The following is a 20,402-nucleotide window of genomic DNA, read 5'->3' as shown; positions in this document are numbered from 1 at the left end:
ACTGAAGTACGGGGGAGCAGTAAGGGAAGTATAAAGGTGGATATATTCAACAGTATATTTGTTATAATTATTATTGTTTAGTCATTATTCGTGTCTCTGGAGCATGGAGCATATTCGAACGTTTTGTTTGATTGAGTGTTTCCTTTTCCTGTGCTACACATTACTGCAAAAGTGGAAGGATCGATCAAATTGTCCATCCCACATTTCAGGGGAGGATTCTTTCAGCTCTCTTATGATTGTATGAAGCGATTTTTCCACACTGGAACGTTCACTCATAACAGCACCTTTGCTTTTGTACAACCAATTCGCACGATTTGGGTAAAGATACGTTTTTTTCCATTTCATGTATTATTCCATCGGCTGAATGTCCTATCCCAATTCCTTATCCTCTAAACGCTAACGTTCAATTCAATCTTAATACCATGCACGTTCTTCGACTAGTACCAACAGGACTTCTAATTATTTGCCATTTCCTATTGACGAATACACGGCAATACATAGAGTGGATCGTTTACCGTTTTTAAACCACTGTCGTACAGCTATCGTAATTTTATTAGACAAGTTGAAAACTGTCCAAAACATTAAATACGGGCTATTTTCCAAATGAGAAGCGAGTAAGAAAGGAAGCAAAAGTTGATAATGACGCGGGTGGCAAACACTTGGTTATGGTGTGTAAAAAAAGATAAACTAAAGCTGTGATTGTTCTATCCAGATCTTAGAGAAATGAATCTACAACTCGCGTAAGTTCAGTTCAAGTTCATCAACTGTTGATCATGTTACCGGCACTCTGTCAAAAGCGGAAACCTATCTGTGACTCAATTCAATCAGATAGTCACAGTCTAATGTTTAGTTAGGTCATGAGCACACTAATACGGGATTTCACTTCATTGTCCACAAAAAGGTAGGAACAGTTTAACAAAAAACAAACTGAAGCTGAAAATAAACATTGAATCATCCACTGTGGACATTTTGTATACACACCGTTTACATATTAGCCAAGAGATAAAAATGATCGCACTGGGTACGTAAGCCGTACATATACACATTAGCACAAGCATATTATGATATAAACTATAATTATATACAAAGAAATTGGTACGTTATGTAAGGTATTGGTAAGGGGAATTTAATTAAATGTATGTGGCAAGTATCACAATGCTTAACTTTTAAATAATGATTATAGTAATATACTAACATTACGTTTCGTATGTGTGTATGGTTGTTTTGTTTGTTTGTTTGTTTTTTTTCATTCGCGGATTTATGCGCGATTGTTTCTTGTAAAGGAGCGTATTGTGTAATTTAGTATGTGAAATAAGTTATAGTGTGTAATAATAGATAAGTGTTTTTACCATCACTCGTACCCGATAACCATAAAATGTAAGCGCGCAACTCGACGCACTACGTTGTGCTAGTTTGGCATTGTTTTCCGGGCTGTACGGGGATGTAAAGTAATACAGTGAATAAAAAAAGCGGTTCGTTAGGTTGTTCTTGCTCAAATTGAACATTAAACCATGCCTATTTAACTGACGTTATGTCGTTCGATTGCACTATCAAAATCAAATCAGTTGTATGAAATTTTCGCTATGTTATCGTTATGTTACGGAGCAATCTTTAGCACAGTGAACAGTACTAGAACAAACCCGAGAAACACGTACACAAACACGCGCGCGGGCGGACTTATGTATGGGAAATGTCCCGCTAGGCTAAACGCGTTCACTAGCGCTCTAGCTGCTACTAGCGATTGAATTGTATCAATCGTCCCACTCACGAAGGTCAGTGCGATGAAGATATGATGAGCAAATTAAAACATGCGGTTAAATCCCCGAGCACCGTCCGATGTTTCGCTCACTTTTAGGCGCCATGTACGTATGCGAGAAGAAAAAACCAAACAGAAATAACTAAGGAACACGATGATACACACAGGCCATAACGTTACTTGTCGGTCGAACGAATCCCTGCACCGAGGTATCGCCCTTTTGCGGTGCGACTGTTGCAGGATGCATCGGATCATCTTCACCACCGTACTACGCTACCGTAGAGCTTCGCCGGAGTCGAACTCTACGAACACTTCTGAAAGTGTCCACCGGTACCGGGCGAGGTAGGCGATTCATCCGAACTTCCCGGACCACCGCCACCTTTGGTGGTTCGTTCGTCGAAGTGTACCACCTGGTTCCGTTCTCTTCGCTCATCGGCCGACGACGACCAGCGTTCGTCGCTGTCCGCCGCTGCATCCGGATCGAACACGAGCGATCGCGGTGAGGTAGGCTCGCGAAATTTGCCACCACTCTTCATGCTACTCTTGTTACTCCTTTCCGCGACGGCCGCATCATACTCGCTGCCACCCATTATCCGACCGTCGCCCGCATTGCTCATGTCCAGCAGCAGTTTCGACACCTTCTTGCACTTGGTCATGTGCTTCTCGGCCCGTGCCTTCTCCGTGTACGTTTTGAAGCATTTGTGACATTTGAACTTTTTCTCCACAATCTTTTTCTCCTTCATCGGTTTCAGATTCTTCATGTGCTCGAACAGATGCTTCTTCAGTTCCTTCTTCAGTTGGAACGGCTTCTTACAGAATAGACAGATCGTGTAGCGTATCGTAACGTCCAATGCCGGTGCCGTTTGATCCGGATTCACAACTTCAATGTTTTCGCACGCTTCCAGCTCCTCCAACGATTCAGAATCCGAATCGCTTTCCTGATCGAGTGCCTCCAGCTGCCGCTCAATGTCTTCCGTGCTGCCCTCGTGCTGTAGCCCACCGGCAAGTCCACCGCCAGCCGCTCCACCCGGTGTCAGATGACTTCCACCACCACCGCTTGCCGTTCCACCTCCACCTGAGCTGCTTAAATTCCGTGCTGTATTATCGCTCATGTTTTTGCTGGTTTTCTTCACTCAAAATGGTCACTCCCTGGGCGATATTATTTGACACTTTCTTCCGTGCTGCTGTACTGCCTGAAAAAAACGGGGAGTTGTAAGCGAAATCAATTAACTTCAGCACTTTAAAAGGTCCCTGCAAAACACACATGGTCTACAATTGTTTGCCTGTGCGCCTTATCTTGCCCAGGTAAATCGAAACGCCATCGGGTATGCTTATCTTTTTCCCCGGTACAAAAGCACTTAGGCGAATGGAGTGTTTTTTTTTGCGACGGTATGAGTAGAAAAGTCATACAACGGAATTTAACGCTCTCTGTCCGATTAGTTCATATCGACAGAATGAGAAGTTTACACAAATCTGTTCCGAAAGCCCGTGCGCTGCTGCTATTTGGTCACAAGACACCTGCAAATTGGATTGTGATCGAACAACTCCAATCACGCTGTGACGCTTTACCATTGCTAGATAAACATTGAAAAGATGCTGCGACATTCACCACCGGAATTGTGTCGCATCAAGCCGAGTCAATGCGGTCACACTTTCCCCGGGTGGCAAAAAGGGGTTTGCGGTGCGTGGGCTTACGAGAGGTAGGAGGGTGTGTCATATTCCCGAATACCATATCAGAGTTTGCCATACGGTATTGTGACCTTAAGGTGGCGCCACCCCCACACAGGGCAAGAGGGATTGGGGACGGTCTGGAGTATTGCGGCCAAGCAAGGAAAGCACACGCACAGACAAAACAAGGACAGCGCCCACATCCCACTTGCGTATGGGGTGAGTTGATGGGCCTGTTTGGAAGGCAGACGTGCGCAACTGGTCGGTGTGCAGTTATGTCCTAACTGGAAGCGTCCCGGAACGATGTTGAGATACCAAGAAAAAAAGGACAATTTACTTACTTTTACTATGGCGCAGACGGCAATGTCCGATGTGTTCGAAGCCCGTTCGACGGTGACCAATTTCTTTCCACACTGTTCGTTGTTCCACTCTAGACAAACTCTGTGCTAATGCAGCGAAATGCGACGTTTTAGAGGGTTTTTTTTCTTCTCACTTCACGATTGGCATCTCTAAATCCTGATCCGTGCCAAGAAACCTAGCAATCCAAATGCAGCAGGACGGTGGTACTGATGCCCCCTGCAGTAGCTGTCATAATTTTACTTTTTGCTTCTACACACACTCACACCTCGAGAACATACGCACAACTACACACGCATGCACTTTTTCATTGTATCGCACTGTAGCACAGTCAGTGAAAGAAATGAAGCGAATGAAACGTGAATAGTTAAGTTTTGCACTACAGTTGAATGTTCGCACCAAAGTTATTTCTATAAGCATAGGTAAACTGCGTGTATCTAGTTTGATTCCGTGTATAAGGTAAACCAGAGCGCCCACCATTGACCGTTTGACACTAAACCCAAGGAACAAATTTACCCCGCAACTAACAGTTTCACTGCGTTCCACGCCGACAGACTCCACGTACTGAGAGGCTCTTGGTAAGATATTATACCTATCCCTTTCTTACATGATACTGCTACTTGAACCTCGCTCTCGCTCTTCTGAGACTTGTTTTTTCCCGCTGTGATGAACACATTCGTAGTTGTGTGCGCGTGTGGATTATTATAGATTAACCTAGGATATCGGTGTAACATAGTAAGTAAACCAAATATAATCGATCAAGCAATGTTTATTTATACTGTCTATTCAAAAGTTCGCAGGAAATTCATCGCAGCAGAATGCTAACGGTGTTCTTTGATGGCAACGGAGCTGGATTTGTATGTGTGTACATGTATGCGTGCATGAAGTGAAGTGTGCCAAGGATTTGCATAATGTTTTATTATATGTAAAATGCTTAAAATAGGAAAGCGTTGCTAAATGTTGCTACTATCGGGTCGTTTTAATCAGACGTCCTGATAGTGTCATCATTTAGCATCACTTTCCTATTTTCTCCTTGAGCGAGGAGCAGAAATTATATGCGTGACCATTGCAGGACCGCACTAACCATCGCTTAGAAGAGTTGCAAAAAAGTGATCAATTTTATTTGTGTTCTTATGATAAATGAAATAAAATCTCCATCAATGCACTAGAAAATGTGCATCAAATCACATAAAAAATGTTGTATATTTGTTTCTATTCACATCCGAAATCAGCTGCGGTGCAAACGCAGCTGTTGTACGAAACCGCTGCCATCAAAATGATGGGAGAAAGTGAGCCAGACGCTCGCATGGCCCCTTCCTCGTTCCTTTTACACTCCTTCAATGGGCCGGACAATTCTGCTGTCTGGCCGATTATTCGGCCCATAACCGGACAATCTTTCGCTTCGTGTCATCTTCGGAATTGCTTCGTGGACCACGGTAGTTTCGGCTATTGGGCTGTTGCACACTGCTAGTTTTGATTTTAATATGTGGTGTGTTTGTTTCTTTTTACAAAAATATTTTCTCGATATTCGAAGTCTTCAAAAATCCCTCCTTGGTTTAATTATTGAGTTATGGGCATTTTGGTGTTTTCTTGCTTATTTTAGTGTTCTTGCGTATTGTTTTTATGTTTCTTTTTTTAAATTATTGAAAACAATAGCCCTGCACGAATGTGTCCAGCTGGGCATCGATGTTCGAAAGCAACTGTCACAACATCCGTGATTTAACGAAAACGTCAGCTCGACTGCTGAACGAAGCGAATGTCAAAACCCATTTCTCTCGCTTGACGAAACTATTGTAAAAAACGTCCATAATGCATAAAATAGTTCGTAAACCTGCGAATATTAGTCATCCCTAATATTTCGTAGTATATCGCGTGTGCAACAACATATTTCGCTGCACAAGGTAAAAGGTGTACGTTAGCAGCTAGACATTCGCCTATTCGTTTCGCTTGCTTCGCGAAGGCGGTGTGTTGGTGTGCTGTAGCAGCAAAAGTAGATCATCTCGCGAACCACAGCGCGTTACAACACACACACGGTTCGTTCGTCGATTATATTCTCCTCCAGCGACGGAAATTCTTCTTGGCCTGGAGGGAAGCGCGGCCACAACAGTGCAATCCATAACCCTCACGTGAAATAACAACATTCACGTCCTCGTCCTCAGTTTGGTGAAGGCGTAAAATGTTGGTACAGTGAAGTGGAAAATAAAAGGTGGCAAGAAAGCAATTGTACGTGGTGAAGTGTACATCATCATGACGGGTAGCGACCGAAGAAAGTAGCGATTGAAAGAAAGTTGATTGGTTCTGCGGAAGTACCCAGGAGGGAGTTGCACGCCATTGAAGGTGCCAGTGGAAAAAATAGTGTGCCCTCACTGGCGCACCAGTGTGTGCGTGTGTTTTGAATAGTGCGGAAAATAGTAGTGCGAAATAGTTGTGTAGAAGAGAGCGTTTGTTTTTGGATGTAACAACGAAGTGCCACTGCCTAAGGCCAAATTAGAAGGTAGAAGAAGCTGAGCGCAGGTTGAGCTGACACACAGTCATCCATCATCACGCCGTCGCTGAATTAGCGTGATTCCTGTTCCTGCCAAAGATCCAGCTGGAAGATCGAGAACCAGCTGAGCCAACGAATGCGAATGGTAGACGCATCCCTACGCTCACCGGGTCAGTTGCCACACAAGCTGGGCATTGCACTACCACAACTGGTCAGCAACGTCGAACGGTGGCCCACCAGCAGCGGCAGCATGAAATGAACAGGCAGCAATGGGTTCGCAAACGTTAAAAATCCTGCGACAGGGTGTGCTGGCTAGCTTAACCGGTGGCTGGTACTATGACGTGCATCAGAATGTTTTCTGCAATGCCGTCCATCTGTATATCTGGCTGTTTTTGTTGTTCCTTCCGTTCATCATTTATATGGTAAGTGAGGAAGAGCATGCTCATCTAAACAAGAAACCTTTTTTCTTTTGTTATTGCTGTGAATGAATCATCGTTTCCAACGTTGCGACTGCTTCTGACAAAGTAAACACGGACGAAAATTTGATAAACATCCCGGTTTATTAGCGTACCTTGAGCAATGTAACGATTTGCCCGGATGCCACACTCTACCATTCGGAAGAATTTTGTCTCACGTGATGCGATAATATTAGGCCCAACGCGATTATCAACTGTATCGCGTTACGTCCAGAGGCAGTGTTCTGTTTACTGATAACTACTCTGACCTAATTAATCCAACCGTCAATTGTTAATGGGACGACACTGGAGAGCGAATAGCGACAGCACGCATATCATACCATTCGATACGTATTTACGCATTTCGGCCTACTGTGATAGGCGTCGCTGTTTAGAAGCAGTTTTGCTTCCAACCTACATTGTACGCCGTCTTTGTATTGCTCACGTAATTCTAACCACGGGCGAAGGTGGCACGGTACGGGGATAAAGGGTGGAAGCCAGAGACAAAGCTCGTCAGCCGTTTGTTTCTTGGTGTCGATTGATTCAAGTAGATCTTACCGTTCACGAGGCGCGCACTACACGGCAGCAACACACAAACAGCTTCGGCTTTATCCGGCTTGTTGTGTTGTGGCTGATGGCAAACGCTATTACACTTGACCATGGCCTTGTTTCATAATAATGTTTTAGAGATGCGAAACCACGCCACGCATCATCCCCTATTCGGGGACTGATAAGTTGCGGACATGGGAAGATTTATAATTGGGTAATGGCAGATATGTTTCTTATGCTAACATCATGTGCATACGTTTTGTATGCGCTATAAATCAAAAGTGAATTATGAAAAACAAATCAATACTCCTTTTGAGGTTCGCTTAAAGCGTCCTTACTTTTTTAAGGACTCTAGGGAGGCATATAGTTATAACAGGATTAAACGACGACCTGGTTAACCAATTTATTAGTTTAATTATGTTTATGATACTAATTTATCTCATCTTGTCAGTTATAGACTGTTGATACGTTGGAAACTTTGTTTCGATATTATTCGCCCTAGCGTTGTGAATGGCCCTTTGCGTTTGACGGTCATTGTGCGACTTTCCCACCCGCGGCCGGCAAATACGTAGTTAACCGTCTCAGATCCCAAGGCTTTACTTATGACGTGGTGAATAACAGCACTTTTCAGCTGAAATCTCGTCTCCACCTTTAGTTAATATTTCTTTCCCAATTTCCTCTGGCAAAAGTGTGACAAATACACGCACGCGACGACACTCGGTGGAGTGTTACACCGTGTGGCAATGGAAAACTGGTCCTAATTTATAGGCAAGCCGCCGGTTCGCAAAGGCTACTGTCTAACCTGTCTAAATGTCTGCTTTTGCCTACCAGTTTTCCGGTGGTTAGCGGTGAACAGAACTCGATGGTGCATGGGGAGAGGAAGGAGTTGAATGTCCACAACGAGTACGGTCGCACCGTGAACCTGTTCGCACTTTCATTTCTTGGTGCGAAGCGATACACGGTGGCGTCCTTGTTACTTGTGTTAGACTTATGGCGAACGGTACAGGCGAAAAGGTTACAGATGCTACTCCGTTTAATGTCACACCATGCGGCTGAAATGGAATTCTAGGGAAATAAAACGATTTTTTCGGAATCCTTATAACTAATTATCTAATAAAGAGGAAGTTTCCAAAGAAGAATGACTGCAATATTGTGACAGCTTATCGGTTTAACATACTGATGGGTTTTGATGCCATGTTTCGGTGCTATTTATTAAAAATTATACTTCACGATATTAGGTACAAAATCTGTGCGAAAATGTTTTCAACAATGGTGATACAATTGAATAAGTTCCTATCCTTTCTGATCAGAAATATCATCAAATTCCAAAATACTAAAGAAATCTCTTTCTTGTGCAGTGGATTTATTCTCCTCGTAACCCGCATTGTCCTGTGTCCTATCCTATTATCCAATGTAGTGGATAATTCACACTTTTTTAATGATTTAATGTGATGATCTCCTTCTTGACTCCACTTCACTATTAACTACATTTCAGCTTCTTGATCTTCAACCGAGTCAGAACCGATTAACCGTTTATTCCTTTCATTCTAACCTTTTCTGTTTTTAATTACTGCAATCTCAAACTTTTGCCATTTTCAAACTTCTCTAAAAAAATACTTTTTCTCCTTTCAGTACTTCCCGACCACCGTAGCTGTATGGAGCGTTTACTGTGTGCTGATCGCGATCATCATCACGTTCTTCAAGATGGTGAACGTGGCGCTACATCGCATGTACGATCGGGCACGTACGCTTTCCGAAACGAACCTGAAGAAACCGGGAAGCGCAAATTCGAAAGCAGCACGCGAAGTGGACACAGGAATCGGCATCGGCGGTGGTGGCTCGGGTGACGATGAACCCGGCATTGAAATGCAAATCCTTGGCACGGTGGAAGTTGTAGGCGGTACGCCACCGGCGAATGTATCGTCCCGTACATCGGTCGAACATCACAGCGACGAAAACAGCTACGCCAACAGTGCAATGTCGATCGACTACCCGGAGGTGACAAGCACGATCGACCTAAAGGTGGACGTACATCGCAAGAACAGCTCCGAGTCGAGCGACAGTGGGCTGAGCGGTGCAGCAGCGAGTGCGGCGGGCGGTGCTGGTAGTGGCGCGGGTGGAACCGGTAGTGGAACTACCGGTCTAGCGTCTGTTGTTGCGTCTGCGGCTTGCAGTGACGCTTGCTTTCGAAGCGATCGCATCGCGGAGGCAAACAACGAAACGCCATTCGGTGCCCCAGTCGTACGATACGGTGGACCGGTGCAAACGCACACGGCGGAAGTGTGCAGTACCGGTACGCACAAGCGTTCCCTTTCCACGCCCAACCAGGATCGGTTTTCCGAGCTGGTGCTCGAAACGGTGATGCGCGAAATGACCCGCGAATTTGGCGATTTACCATTAGCAGCAGGGGGTGCAAGCGGTAGTGGTGGGGCTGGTGGAGTTAGCAATGCGAAGGGTGATGCTGGACCGCGGATGGCCGGAGCACAATCGAACGCATCGTTACGGAGACATCAGTACAAATCAAAGCGGAAACAGCGGTTCATGAACAGTCAGCTGCAGCGCCAAATATCGCTTGATTCGGAAAAGCTGAATGGCTGCAACTTGTTTGCGGTTGAACAAATTGATGGGGTGCCGGGAGGCGGGGGAGAAATGGCCGAAGGTACACGCAATCGTCGCAGACCGGGAGGCAGTGGCAATGCTGTCGGAGTTGAGGGAGGAGGAATGCAGCTCCAGCGGCACCTTAGCTCGGATGATCAAAACAACAAATCGGTCGGTTCGTTGTTTCACCATCAGCTACACCATCATCACCATCACCATCATCATCACCATATGCTGGCATTACAGAATCTCGATCCGGATCTGTACATGGACCATAACTATACGAAATCGGCCGTACAGCTGGCGATAGCGGATACGGGCAGTGGGAACGATTCATCGAATAAGATCACCTACCTCCTGCATCAAACCACCCCAATTAGGCGGGATTCTAGTAGTACCATGTCGGCGTTACAGCTACCGACGATTGCGAGCAGTAGCAGTGGCCCCGTTGGTGGTGGTTCCATCGTTGGTGGTGTGTCCGGTGAGGGAGTAGGTTCGGTTGGTTTGGGGACGGGAGGCGAACGGACGGTTAGCAGGGGTGGTAACAATGCGTCCGGCAAGCGACGGCGACACTCAAACACTACCAACACAACCAGCGGTAATGGTACCGGTAGACCACTGCCACGATCACTCACATCCGTAAGGCGAATAAAAAGTGCCGCACTGGAAACGTGCAGTCCCGCCTCGATACCGAACCTTACGCCGACACACCCGAACAGTGTGGAGGTGATCGGTGGCCAAACGCTGCGCAATCCCCGGCACACGGTGTTACCACCACCCAGCAAGTGCTTGTCGCGAAATCCGTACCTGAATTTGTTTACTAAATCAAACGAGGGCAGCAGTGGAACGGGACTGGTGGATGTGTGCGGTGGCGGCGGTTCGTCCGGCTTCAAAGTGACCGGTTGTGATGGGGTTGCTGCCTTCGAATCGGTGCTACCAGGCGCAACAAACGCGGGCAGTGAACCGGTCTATCCGATCGCGGAACAGTCGGATGAAAGTACGCCGGTAAAGAGTACGGCGGCTCGGTTGTTGGCGCGTGATGAAAATACACCACCGGTACAGCGATTTGATCTGCATTCCGATTCCGACGAAGGTGATGGACTAGAGGATGACGAAGAAGATGATGTGGAGGATGACGGGGATGAAGAGGAGGAAGACGAGGAGGAAGACGAGGATGTTGAGGAAGACGAACGGAACCTCGATCGTGTGATGGATCGAGAGGATTGTGTGAGTCGTCCGGATGATAGAACGACTCAGAGGGTGGAAGACAATTATTATGCAACGGAAGAACTGACAAAGAACGAACAGATAGGTGATAGCGAAGAAGATCTCACATTGCACGACCAGTTACGGCGATTGCACCACCAGCAGCAGCAGCAGCAGCAGCAACAAAGAGTTCCAGAGACGGAACCGGCTGTGGTTCATAATGTTGCTGCTGGGGAGGCTGACACCGTTGTCGTGTCGGACATGGAACATCCCGATAGTGGGTTGCAGTCGACCGATTCCGACACGGAAACGAATGCCGGTTCACGATCACCGCTGCTGGAACCGCGTACACATCGAACGAATTCTGAGCAGCAGGTCGGTACCGCCACGATTGTGGAAGCGAAAAATCCTGCCTGCTGTGCCATAGTGCCTCCGAAAATGATCGGCAGCGAGGTGAAGAAGACATCCTCGAGTCCAACGATTAGCTGTAGCGATAGTAGTACCACCACCATGCACCACGTACACCACCATCACATACTGCGCTCACCGCTCAAAGCGTTCGAAGAAACGGGATGCCTTTCATCGAGCGACTGGGAGCAGGCGAGTGCTAGCTCGAAAGATCTGCTAATTACCAAGGATGCTAGTGTCACGTCAAAAGATGGAATGGCAGGTGGAACAGCACTGAAAAAGGCCGTTACCGGGAGTGAATCTGATCCACAGATTCCTGGTTCGAGTGGAGCTATGGCCGCAAGATCGAAAGCAAAAGACGAATCCAACACAGCTTCGTCTGCAGCGGAGGCGACAAGCGGGTCCTCCCTATCGGTGACACAACTACAACAGCAGCGAAACTTAGGAGCCATACCGAAAACATCACCACCGGGCCGGAGTGCCAGCGTCCGGCGGCTGAGCGTGGAGGAAAACCATCCCAGCACGAGTAGCAAAATTTACAATCGATCCCTTTCCCAAAGGCTGCTAGCCGAGCGAATACCGGAAAATTCAACTGCCGCACCGTTAATAACGTTCCTCAACTACCGTTCGGATGTGCCAATACCTCCGATCTATCTGCCCGGCAACAACGCACTGTCGGAGCAGCAAACGGCCAGTTTCACGTTTCGTCGACCCGCACCATTACCGACACGTCCGTACCGTCAGCTAAACTGTCGTTTGCGAATGCTTAAATCGGATGGAGGAGGAAGCGATAGTGGTGCTGGAACATCGTCATCAATGACACAGCCGGCGGGTGTATCATCTTCGTCCGGTGCAGGATCAACCGGTATGGGTGGTGATTATTGGCGGGACGATGATAATAATAACTGCAACTACTGCCTAGATGCACTCGAAAACCCTCAAACACGATTGCAATCGCTGGCATCGACGTCCACGGCTTCCGGTGGAGGTAATTTCGCTGCTGGATATTCCGGTGGAGCGCGTAGTATTTGTCACGATGCACTGATGCCGGGAGCCGTTGGAGAGGTGCCTTTAAATTTCTACGTCACGGACGATTCTGACCGCTGGTTGCGCTGTGCGGCGAATGTGATAAAGGAACGGTTCGGTGCACTGAACCATCATCTGCATGCGAACCCGTACATACATCACCATCTTCATCATCATCGAACGATCAGCATCAGTGGTCCGTCGACTAGTGGAACGGCGGGAGTGATTGGAGGGATGGGTAGTGGCGGTGTCGGCGGGACAAATGGATTGGCATCGGGTGGGCCAACGGTTGGGACAATCTCGTCCGCGGGCGATGATTTCAATACCGCTTCGATCAACTCGGGAAGCGGTATCGCGGATAAGACGATCGTCGCATCAACCGATTGCAGTTTGTCGCGTGCCCAAAGCACAATCGACGTGGTGCCACATTCGATGTTTGGGGAATCGGGACCAAAGGTGCGTCCCAAGCGGTACTACAAGCTGTCGTTGCGGTTTCTGTGCTTCCGGGAGCATCTGAACATATCGATGAATCGGTTGCAGCTGTTGGCATTGTTCGATCGTGACACGAGCTGGGTACAGGTGGTACTAGCGATTGCACTGTGTACGCTCGTTTCGCTGCTGGGATCACTGGTGCTGTATCTGAAGTTCTACGAAGATTTGTATGCCTTCCTGTTCTGCTTCGTAATTGCCGGGAGTCAGTATTCGCTGCTCAAGAGTGTCCAACCGGATGCGGCATCACCGATACATGGCTTCAACAAAACCGTAACGTACTCGCGCCCAATCTACTTCTGTCTGTGCTGTGGACTTCTGTTGGGTGTACATCAATTACTGCGCGAGTACCAGCTCGGACTGGCGCACGATAGCGTGTCTATTGTGCTTTTTGGGTTTTCGATCTCGATCGTTGCGTTTTTGCAATCGGCCCAGACCATACTGGCGGTGGTGATACTGTTCTTTCCGTTACTGTTCAGTCTGGGGCTGTTCCCGCAGATAAATACCTTTACAATGTACTTCCTGGAGCAGATCGACATGCATCTGTTTGGCAGCAATGCATCGTGCAGTTTGCTCGCCTCGTTTCTGTCCGTCGTACGATCGATCGTTGCCTGTACGATGCTGTTCGGATTAGTCTATGGAGCACTGTCCGAAACTGGAACCCAACATGTTCTTTTTTCGATGTATTGTGCATTCCTAGTGACGGTATCGTATCATTTGTCGCGTTGTGCCAGCGATTATACTTACATCTGGGCGGTTATCAAGTCGAGCCTGCTTACGCATTCGGATTACGATGATTCATCGAGCAAGGAAGACTCGAAGATATCGTCCGATTCGTGCGACGATGGAAAGGACGATGGCCGACGACATTCCAGTGGTGACGGAGGCGCCGATGGTTCGGCACGATCGACCGATGAGATGAACCGTGACTTCGACGAAGAAGCTGGTCGGGATGCAACTGCGAAAGAGCTGGATGATCCATTACCGCGTAAGCTGCAAGATACGGTAACGGGTCGGCTGAAAAATGATGCCGTCGTGTGCGTAGTTCTGTCGTTGGCCATGTTTAGCTTACACTGCAGTACGGTGTTTACAGTGCTGCAGCCAGAAATCAATCACGTACTGCATTCGGGTGCCTGCATTCTTGGATTTCTGATGCATTACATAGTGCCACAGCTGCGCAAACATCTACCCTGGCTGTGCATTGCGAAACCGATTCTAAAGCCGGAAGAGTTTGGATTGTTCGAGGTGCACAAGCTGTCGAAGATCATGTGGTTCGAGACGATGTATGTGGTGCTGTGCTTCTTTGAGCGTAACATTCTCTATCCGCTCATCTTCATCAGCGCACTGACCGCTGACTGTGGCCAGATTGCGGAAAAGTTTGGTCTCACGTTCGGTTCGATCCTGATCGTAATGTGCAGTTTGAAATGTAAGTCTGATATTGAAGATGCAATTGAAATTGTGTGGTATATTAATGTACTTTTATGGGCTTTTTTGTCCGGTTAATCTTTTTAGGTGTACGCAATGCTTATTCGGACACTGGTAGCCAGTACATTATACTCATATTCACGGTGCTCTTCTTTCGTCTGGACTACAAACTGTCGAGCGAAACGTTCCTGTTGGACTATTTTCTCATTTCCATCATTTATCGTAAGATTGCAGAATTTTTGTTGAAGGTAAGACAATGACAGTTGCTTTAACATTGTTTACATGCATTTAACATTTTCCTCTTCTACTTCTAGCTACAATTTGTAGTTACGTACATTGCTCCGTGGCAGATAACGTGGGGCTCAGCGTTTCACGCCTTTGCACAACCGTTCAGTGTACCACACTCAGCAATGCTGTTTCTGCAGACGGCAATCAGTGCAATCCTGTCGACACCTCTTAATCCATTCCTTGGTAAGAGATTTACATCAACGCACTGCGGTTTACACTTGTTACATTTTACATGTCTTTTACCTATCTACAGGAAGTGCCATATTTCTCACCTCTTACGTACGTCCGATTAAGTTCTGGGAGCGTGATTACAATACTCGTCGCATCGATCACTCAAACACACGGTTGAGTTCGCAGCTCGAGCGTGATCTCGGTGCGGATGATAACAATTTAAACAGTATATTCTACGAACATCTGACGCGATCGCTGCAGCACTCACTTTGCGGTGATCTGCTGATGGGTCGCTGGGGAAACGTCAGCCAGGGAGATTGCTTCGGTAAGTAGATTTTGGATCTTTTAGAGCATCAATGACACTCACCGGTGGCAACTGAATTTTTGTTTCTTTTTCCAGTGCTTGCCTCTGACTATTTAAACTGCCTTGTACACATAATCGAGCTCGGCAATGGACTGTGTACATTTCAAATGCGTGGGCTCGAATTTCGGGGCACCTACTGCCAGCAGCGGGAAGTGGAAGCAATCTCGGAGGAGGTGGAAGACAATATTGGTACGTACACGAGTGTGACTAATGTCATCTTTCCGAGCGAATTATCATGCCGTTGCTACTATACCTTCTTGCAGGATGCTGTTGTTGCGCGATCGGTCATCTGCCACGTATGTTAAGTGCCAACGCAATGTTTACGACACGCTGGTTAGCTTGGCAGGTAATGGCGTCGAAGTACGTGCTGGAGGGCTACTCCATCTCGGATAACTCGGCCACTGCCACGATGCAGGTGTTTGAGTTTCGAAAGGTGCTCATATCATACTATGTAAAGGTGAGATTCTCTCAGCAGAACATATTCATTTGAGGAATGCATATTAATCGAAATAATGTCCTGTGCAGAGCATCATCTATTACACATTACGATCGCCAAAACTGATGAGCTGGCTCCAGTCGCAGGCAATTGAGGAAGCGCTCGAACACACAACCGACCGACAGTTTGTCGATTTGGATCCTGTGTTCAACATCAATCTGGACGATGACTACGATTCACGGGCAGCTGGCATTACGCGCAGCAGCTTTTGGTGCGTGTATGGCGAATGGATACAGTTTTGTAGTGACAAAAAGCGCCAACAGCTGCAGGCGGCCCTTAACGAGCGAACACCAAGGAAAACTACGGGGGCTGCCAGAGCTGGTACTACCACTGGTACCTCCGCTCCTGGTGATAGTGCCGGTGGTAATTGTTTCGTATCTTCATCATCAAACGCTAACGTAACCAAAGCGGATAGTAGTAGCGGTGTGCTTAAGGATGGAAAAGCATCTTCCGAAGGCACTGCCGCCACCAACACTGGTTCAACTGTATTGGATGGTTGGGTGGAGGCAGGATCAACCGACGTTGGTACGAATAAGGCGGAATGTGGTGAATCTAGTGGAACGAACGGGAATAATAGGCCTGCGGGATCGTCCTCGAATGGAGCATCTAGTGGTTCGCATGCGAATGGTGCGGGTTCCTCGAATAATGGTTCGAATGGTTCTGCAAATGGAGCGGCTTTTTTCAAATCGGTAAGTTGTGCGAGATCTATAATCTATAATAACGCTTTGTTTTTTGTCAATATTAAATAATCTCTTGGTTTTACTTTGATAGACTCGCGATTCGTTGGTGACTTCACTGTGCATGTCGTTAGCACTGTTGGCACGAAGAACTCTTGCGACCGCGAGCCACAGTTCGTCGTGTGGTGTGGAATTCTTTCTGCACGGATTGCATGCTCTGTTTAAGGGTGATTTTCGCATCACTTGCCCCAGAGACGAGTGGGTGTTTGCCGATATGGAGCTACTGCATGGTGTTGTTGCACCGGCCGTCCGAATGTCACTAAAGCTCCACCAAGATCACTTTCTCTGTCCGGACGAGTACGATGATTACAGTAATCTGTATAATGCAATCGATTTCCACACGAAGGAACTGGTGATATCGCACGAAGCAGATCCGCTGTGGCGTAATGCGGTGCTCCGAGGAACGCCTAATTTGCTCGCCTTGCGTCACGTCATGGACGACGGTTCCGATGAGTATCGGGTAATAAGGCTTACGAAGCGTTTTCTCACCTTTCGTGTGATCAAACTGAACCGGGAATGTGTACGTGGTTTGTGGGCTGGCCAGCAGCAGGAGCTTATCTATCTACGCAATCGCAATCCCGAGCGGGGCAGCATACAGAACGCAAAGCAGGCACTACGCAATATCATCAACTCGTCGTGCGATCAACCGATCGGGTATCCGATCTACGTATCACCGCTCACGACTTCATACGCGGAAACAAACGCACAGCTCTGCCGCATAATTGGTGGTGAAATAACGCTGGAAAAAATACAATCCATGCTGATACGCACCTGGAAACGTATCCGGCAACGATGTCGCGAAGGTTGCAGCAGCGGCAGTGCAATTATTGAGGGCGAAATGACCGAAATGCAGGGCGTGTATTGTAACACACCGACGCCAAATAATACGCTTTCCGGCACGGCAGGTACGCTGTCGTACGGCAGCCAAAACATGTCCATCTCGGGTGCGGTGGCGAATCGTGGCAGTATGGCGAGTATTAATAAACCGACCAGCTCAACACTGCTAGCTGGATTTTTGATACGCGAGCGGGACGCAGAACGGGAAGCGATGGCAATGGGTACGGTGGGTGTGCGCGAACGAAGCACGATCGCTAAGCGAAACGTTGGAAGTACTAGCAAGGATCGGATCGATTGGGGAGCGCTGCAGATCAATAAGCGAGATTCGTTCCGGGAAGTGTTGGCGGAGGCTGTCGCGGCGGCGTCGGGTGGAACCGGTGGTAGCGGCAACGATAGTTCGGTTGGCGCGGATGACGAAAGTCAGAGTACGGCTGGTGGTAGTCCTAATGCTACGCTGAAGCAGCAGGGCAGTGTCGAATCATCGTCGGGTCATGCTAGCGGGTATATCCATAAAGCGAACGTTCCTTCATCGATGCTCTCTAGCGGTGGTCCTGGGTTTAGTTCGGCTCTTGCCAGCGGTGGCAGTGGCGTAGCAGCTGGAAGTCGCATTCCCGGAGTACCTGGTACGTTGACGTTTACTCTCTCGCCACCGGACGATACACCTTACTCGTTGTTTGTAATGGGCGAGACACAATCGGACGAATCCAAATCCGGCATTCAGTGGCTACATTCACCGCCAACAATTGGACTGAACAAGAAAGTGATCATAGTGGATTCGTCACAGGTAAGGCAGTGTCTATCGGCGCTAGTACATGGAAAAATGTTACGTGTAAAATTGCATCTTTTTCAGATTTATGATTGCTTAGACCTCGGTCGTCGAATCGATGTAACCTGGCCAAACGAGCAATTTCGGTCCAGCGGAGGTCGCTCATCGTGGAAGGAATGGAGCCCACAGGAAGGTATGGTGGGCAACGTTGTCCACTATTGGCAGCCGAACCATCCGGATCACCATTTCCGTTCGAACGTGAATCGCACCATCCTGCTGGTGAAGATTGGCGAACGGCACGTACCGATCGGTGAAAAAGGCATAAAGGAGTACAACACGATTGGGTTGGTCGGAGCGGATGCACTGCCAACCACCGTCGTTAAGGTTGATGAATCGGCCAGCGTAACGCCGGCACGTCAGCATTCCCTAGATAATACGGGCTGTGAAGACACTTTTGTTGCAGCTTCAGCGGAATTACCGACGACTGTGCCGAATGATCGCACCTCCAGCGGACAGAACGAGGTGCAATCAAATCAGTGTGAGGCACAAGTTACTTCCACCTCATGTGAACCAACGCATCAGAGTGTTGTTGAAACTCAACCAAAGGGAGATTTAGATAGTATGGAACAGCAGGAGTTGTCATCGGTGGATGCATCGCTTACGAAACATTAATCGCACTGCAAACAGACGAATAACACACATCCACACTCGTTGCATCGCGTCCTCGAAAAACATCACACAATGGTTTATCATGCAACATCAACTACCAGCATGATGGTCTGTTGTTGGTGTTGATAAGCTGTACAACAAGCTTCAAGTTATATTGTAAATAGCTCTATTTTCATCATCGCCTTATTCATGTTATAGTTGAATTGTAATGAACCGTGGTTTTGGATCGAAATGCGTTTCGTCTGTTGGGAATGTCATTGCCAAAAAAGAGACGACCAGTTGTAATAGTGTTCCTTGTATTTGGGACAGAACACAGTCATTTAGGTATTGGTCCGGGTGTAGTAGCGAAACGCGTCATTAAATTCGGGCAGTATCTGTTAGATAGTGTAGTCTTGGAGAAACAATAACGATGGATGAGGAATGAAGGAATGTTGATAAGAATAACCCATCACGATAAGCTTGTGAGAATTAGGTTCCTACCTAAACGTAACCCGTTACATATGCAAAACCGACATCGAGTGAGTCAAAGTCGTGTGAAGCGTTTTTTTCTTGTTATCCGCCTTTTCAGTTGAACAGTTTTCAGTATTGCTGTTGCGCTTTAGCTACAAAATTGTATTATGTTGTCATTTGTCACTAGCATCACTTGTTTTTATGCAATAGCAGCGGTTTTTTTAATTGTCAGTACGTTAAACATTTTTGAAACGCACAGCAGTAGTTTCGAAACGAGATGTTCTATTCTCTTCGGCGTTTGACAAACGTCATCAGTAGTTGTTGCAGGCAATCTCACTGTTAGTTTTTTTTGTGGTAAACTTTTAAACTTTTAGCAAGTTTGCATTGAACAACATTTTGCTTCGCCACGATGCAAAAATTTTAAACAACTTTTCTTTTATTAGCTAGCAAAAAAAAGTAATAATAAAGCAAAAAATCGGAAAGCGCAGGGAAGAAGGTAGACTCGAGTTGAATGGCATCGTATTAAGTATGAACCGATTACACATCCATTGCGATAAATGGATGCGTGCGATCAGAGCGCGATCAAGGAAATTCCCTTACACCCCCTAAAATGGAATCGAAAACAAATAGAAACAACAAACAGACACACTACAAGGGATCGCGATGAAATGTGATAATTAACGTTTAAGTGAAGAAATCATATATCGTGTAACATAGATAAAAAGATGGGTCGCTTGCCTCTATTACGCTTTAGGAATGGTTTTAAGGATTGTAAAATAAATCCCTCTAGATAGGACCAGGAATACATAAAATAGGAAGAAGTGAGAAAAAGGATTTAAATAGTAAAACGAAAAGAAACATGGAACTAACCAACAATGCTATATCGACACGTTTACTCGTTATATCGAAAAATCGTTGAATTATTACGTAGATCACGAAACTAATGTTTACACAACCATCATAAAAGCAAGACAGTAAGTAAATAGGCATTCTGATTCATTGTGTGACGAGTACATAAGGTACGATTCTGGGCTGAAAGTGAAGGCGGTCAGCGCCATGCAGTGAAATGGAAGCTTCAACTGAAGGATGCTTACAATCCTAATTTACAATATCCCCAGGTTCGTTCGGTGAATTGAGGAAGATTGTTTTTAGGGTAGTTAGCGTAGTTAGTTAATTACTTTACACCGGTTCATCAGAGGTAC

General features: G+C 46.8%; 2 protein-coding genes across 2 annotated transcripts; one reads left to right on the top strand and one right to left on the bottom strand.

The window, feature by feature from the left end:
- Window positions 1-2,058: 2,058 nt before the first annotated feature.
- Window positions 2,059-2,868, bottom strand: LOC128708729 (uncharacterized). Its single transcript, XM_053803708.1, has one exon. The coding sequence runs from the start codon at window positions 2,866-2,868 to the stop codon at window positions 2,059-2,061; it is 810 nt and encodes a 269-aa protein (XP_053659683.1).
- Window positions 2,869-6,535: 3,667 nt separating this feature from the next.
- LOC128717924 (protein pecanex) lies at window positions 6,536-18,753 on the top strand. The gene is made up of 10 exons (XM_053811600.1): window positions 6,536-6,688; window positions 8,903-14,423; window positions 14,510-14,670; window positions 14,737-14,893; window positions 14,964-15,206; window positions 15,282-15,434; window positions 15,509-15,702; window positions 15,771-16,430; window positions 16,513-18,099; window positions 18,166-18,753. The coding sequence occupies exons 1-10, from the start codon at window positions 6,536-6,538 to the stop codon at window positions 18,751-18,753; spliced, it is 9,417 nt and encodes a 3,138-aa protein (XP_053667575.1).
- Window positions 18,754-20,402: the final 1,649 nt, after the last annotated feature.

This window comes from Anopheles marshallii, chromosome 2 (genome assembly GCF_943734725.1).
Source record: "Anopheles marshallii chromosome 2, idAnoMarsDA_429_01, whole genome shotgun sequence".
NCBI lineage: Eukaryota > Metazoa > Arthropoda > Insecta > Diptera > Culicidae > Anopheles > Anopheles marshallii.
Note: the sequence above shows the minus strand (reverse complement) of the source record. Positions and strands in the feature narration are given on the sequence as shown.

Bases quoted from the DNA above. Each gene is read 5' to 3' on its own strand.
- LOC128717924 (XM_053811600.1), top strand. From the start codon at position 6,536: ATGGGTTCGCAAACGTTAAAAATCCTGCGACAGGGTGTGCTGGCTAGC. The intron at 6,689-8,902 runs GTAAGTGAGGAA...TTCTCCTTTCAG, and splicing joins TTCCGTTCATCATTTATATG to TACTTCCCGACCACCGTAGC. The intron at 14,424-14,509 runs GTAAGTCTGATA...TAATCTTTTTAG, and splicing joins CGTAATGTGCAGTTTGAAAT to GTGTACGCAATGCTTATTCG.
- LOC128708729 (XM_053803708.1), bottom strand. From the start codon at position 2,868: ATGAGCGATAATACAGCACGGAATTTAAGCAGCTCAGGTGGAGGTGGA.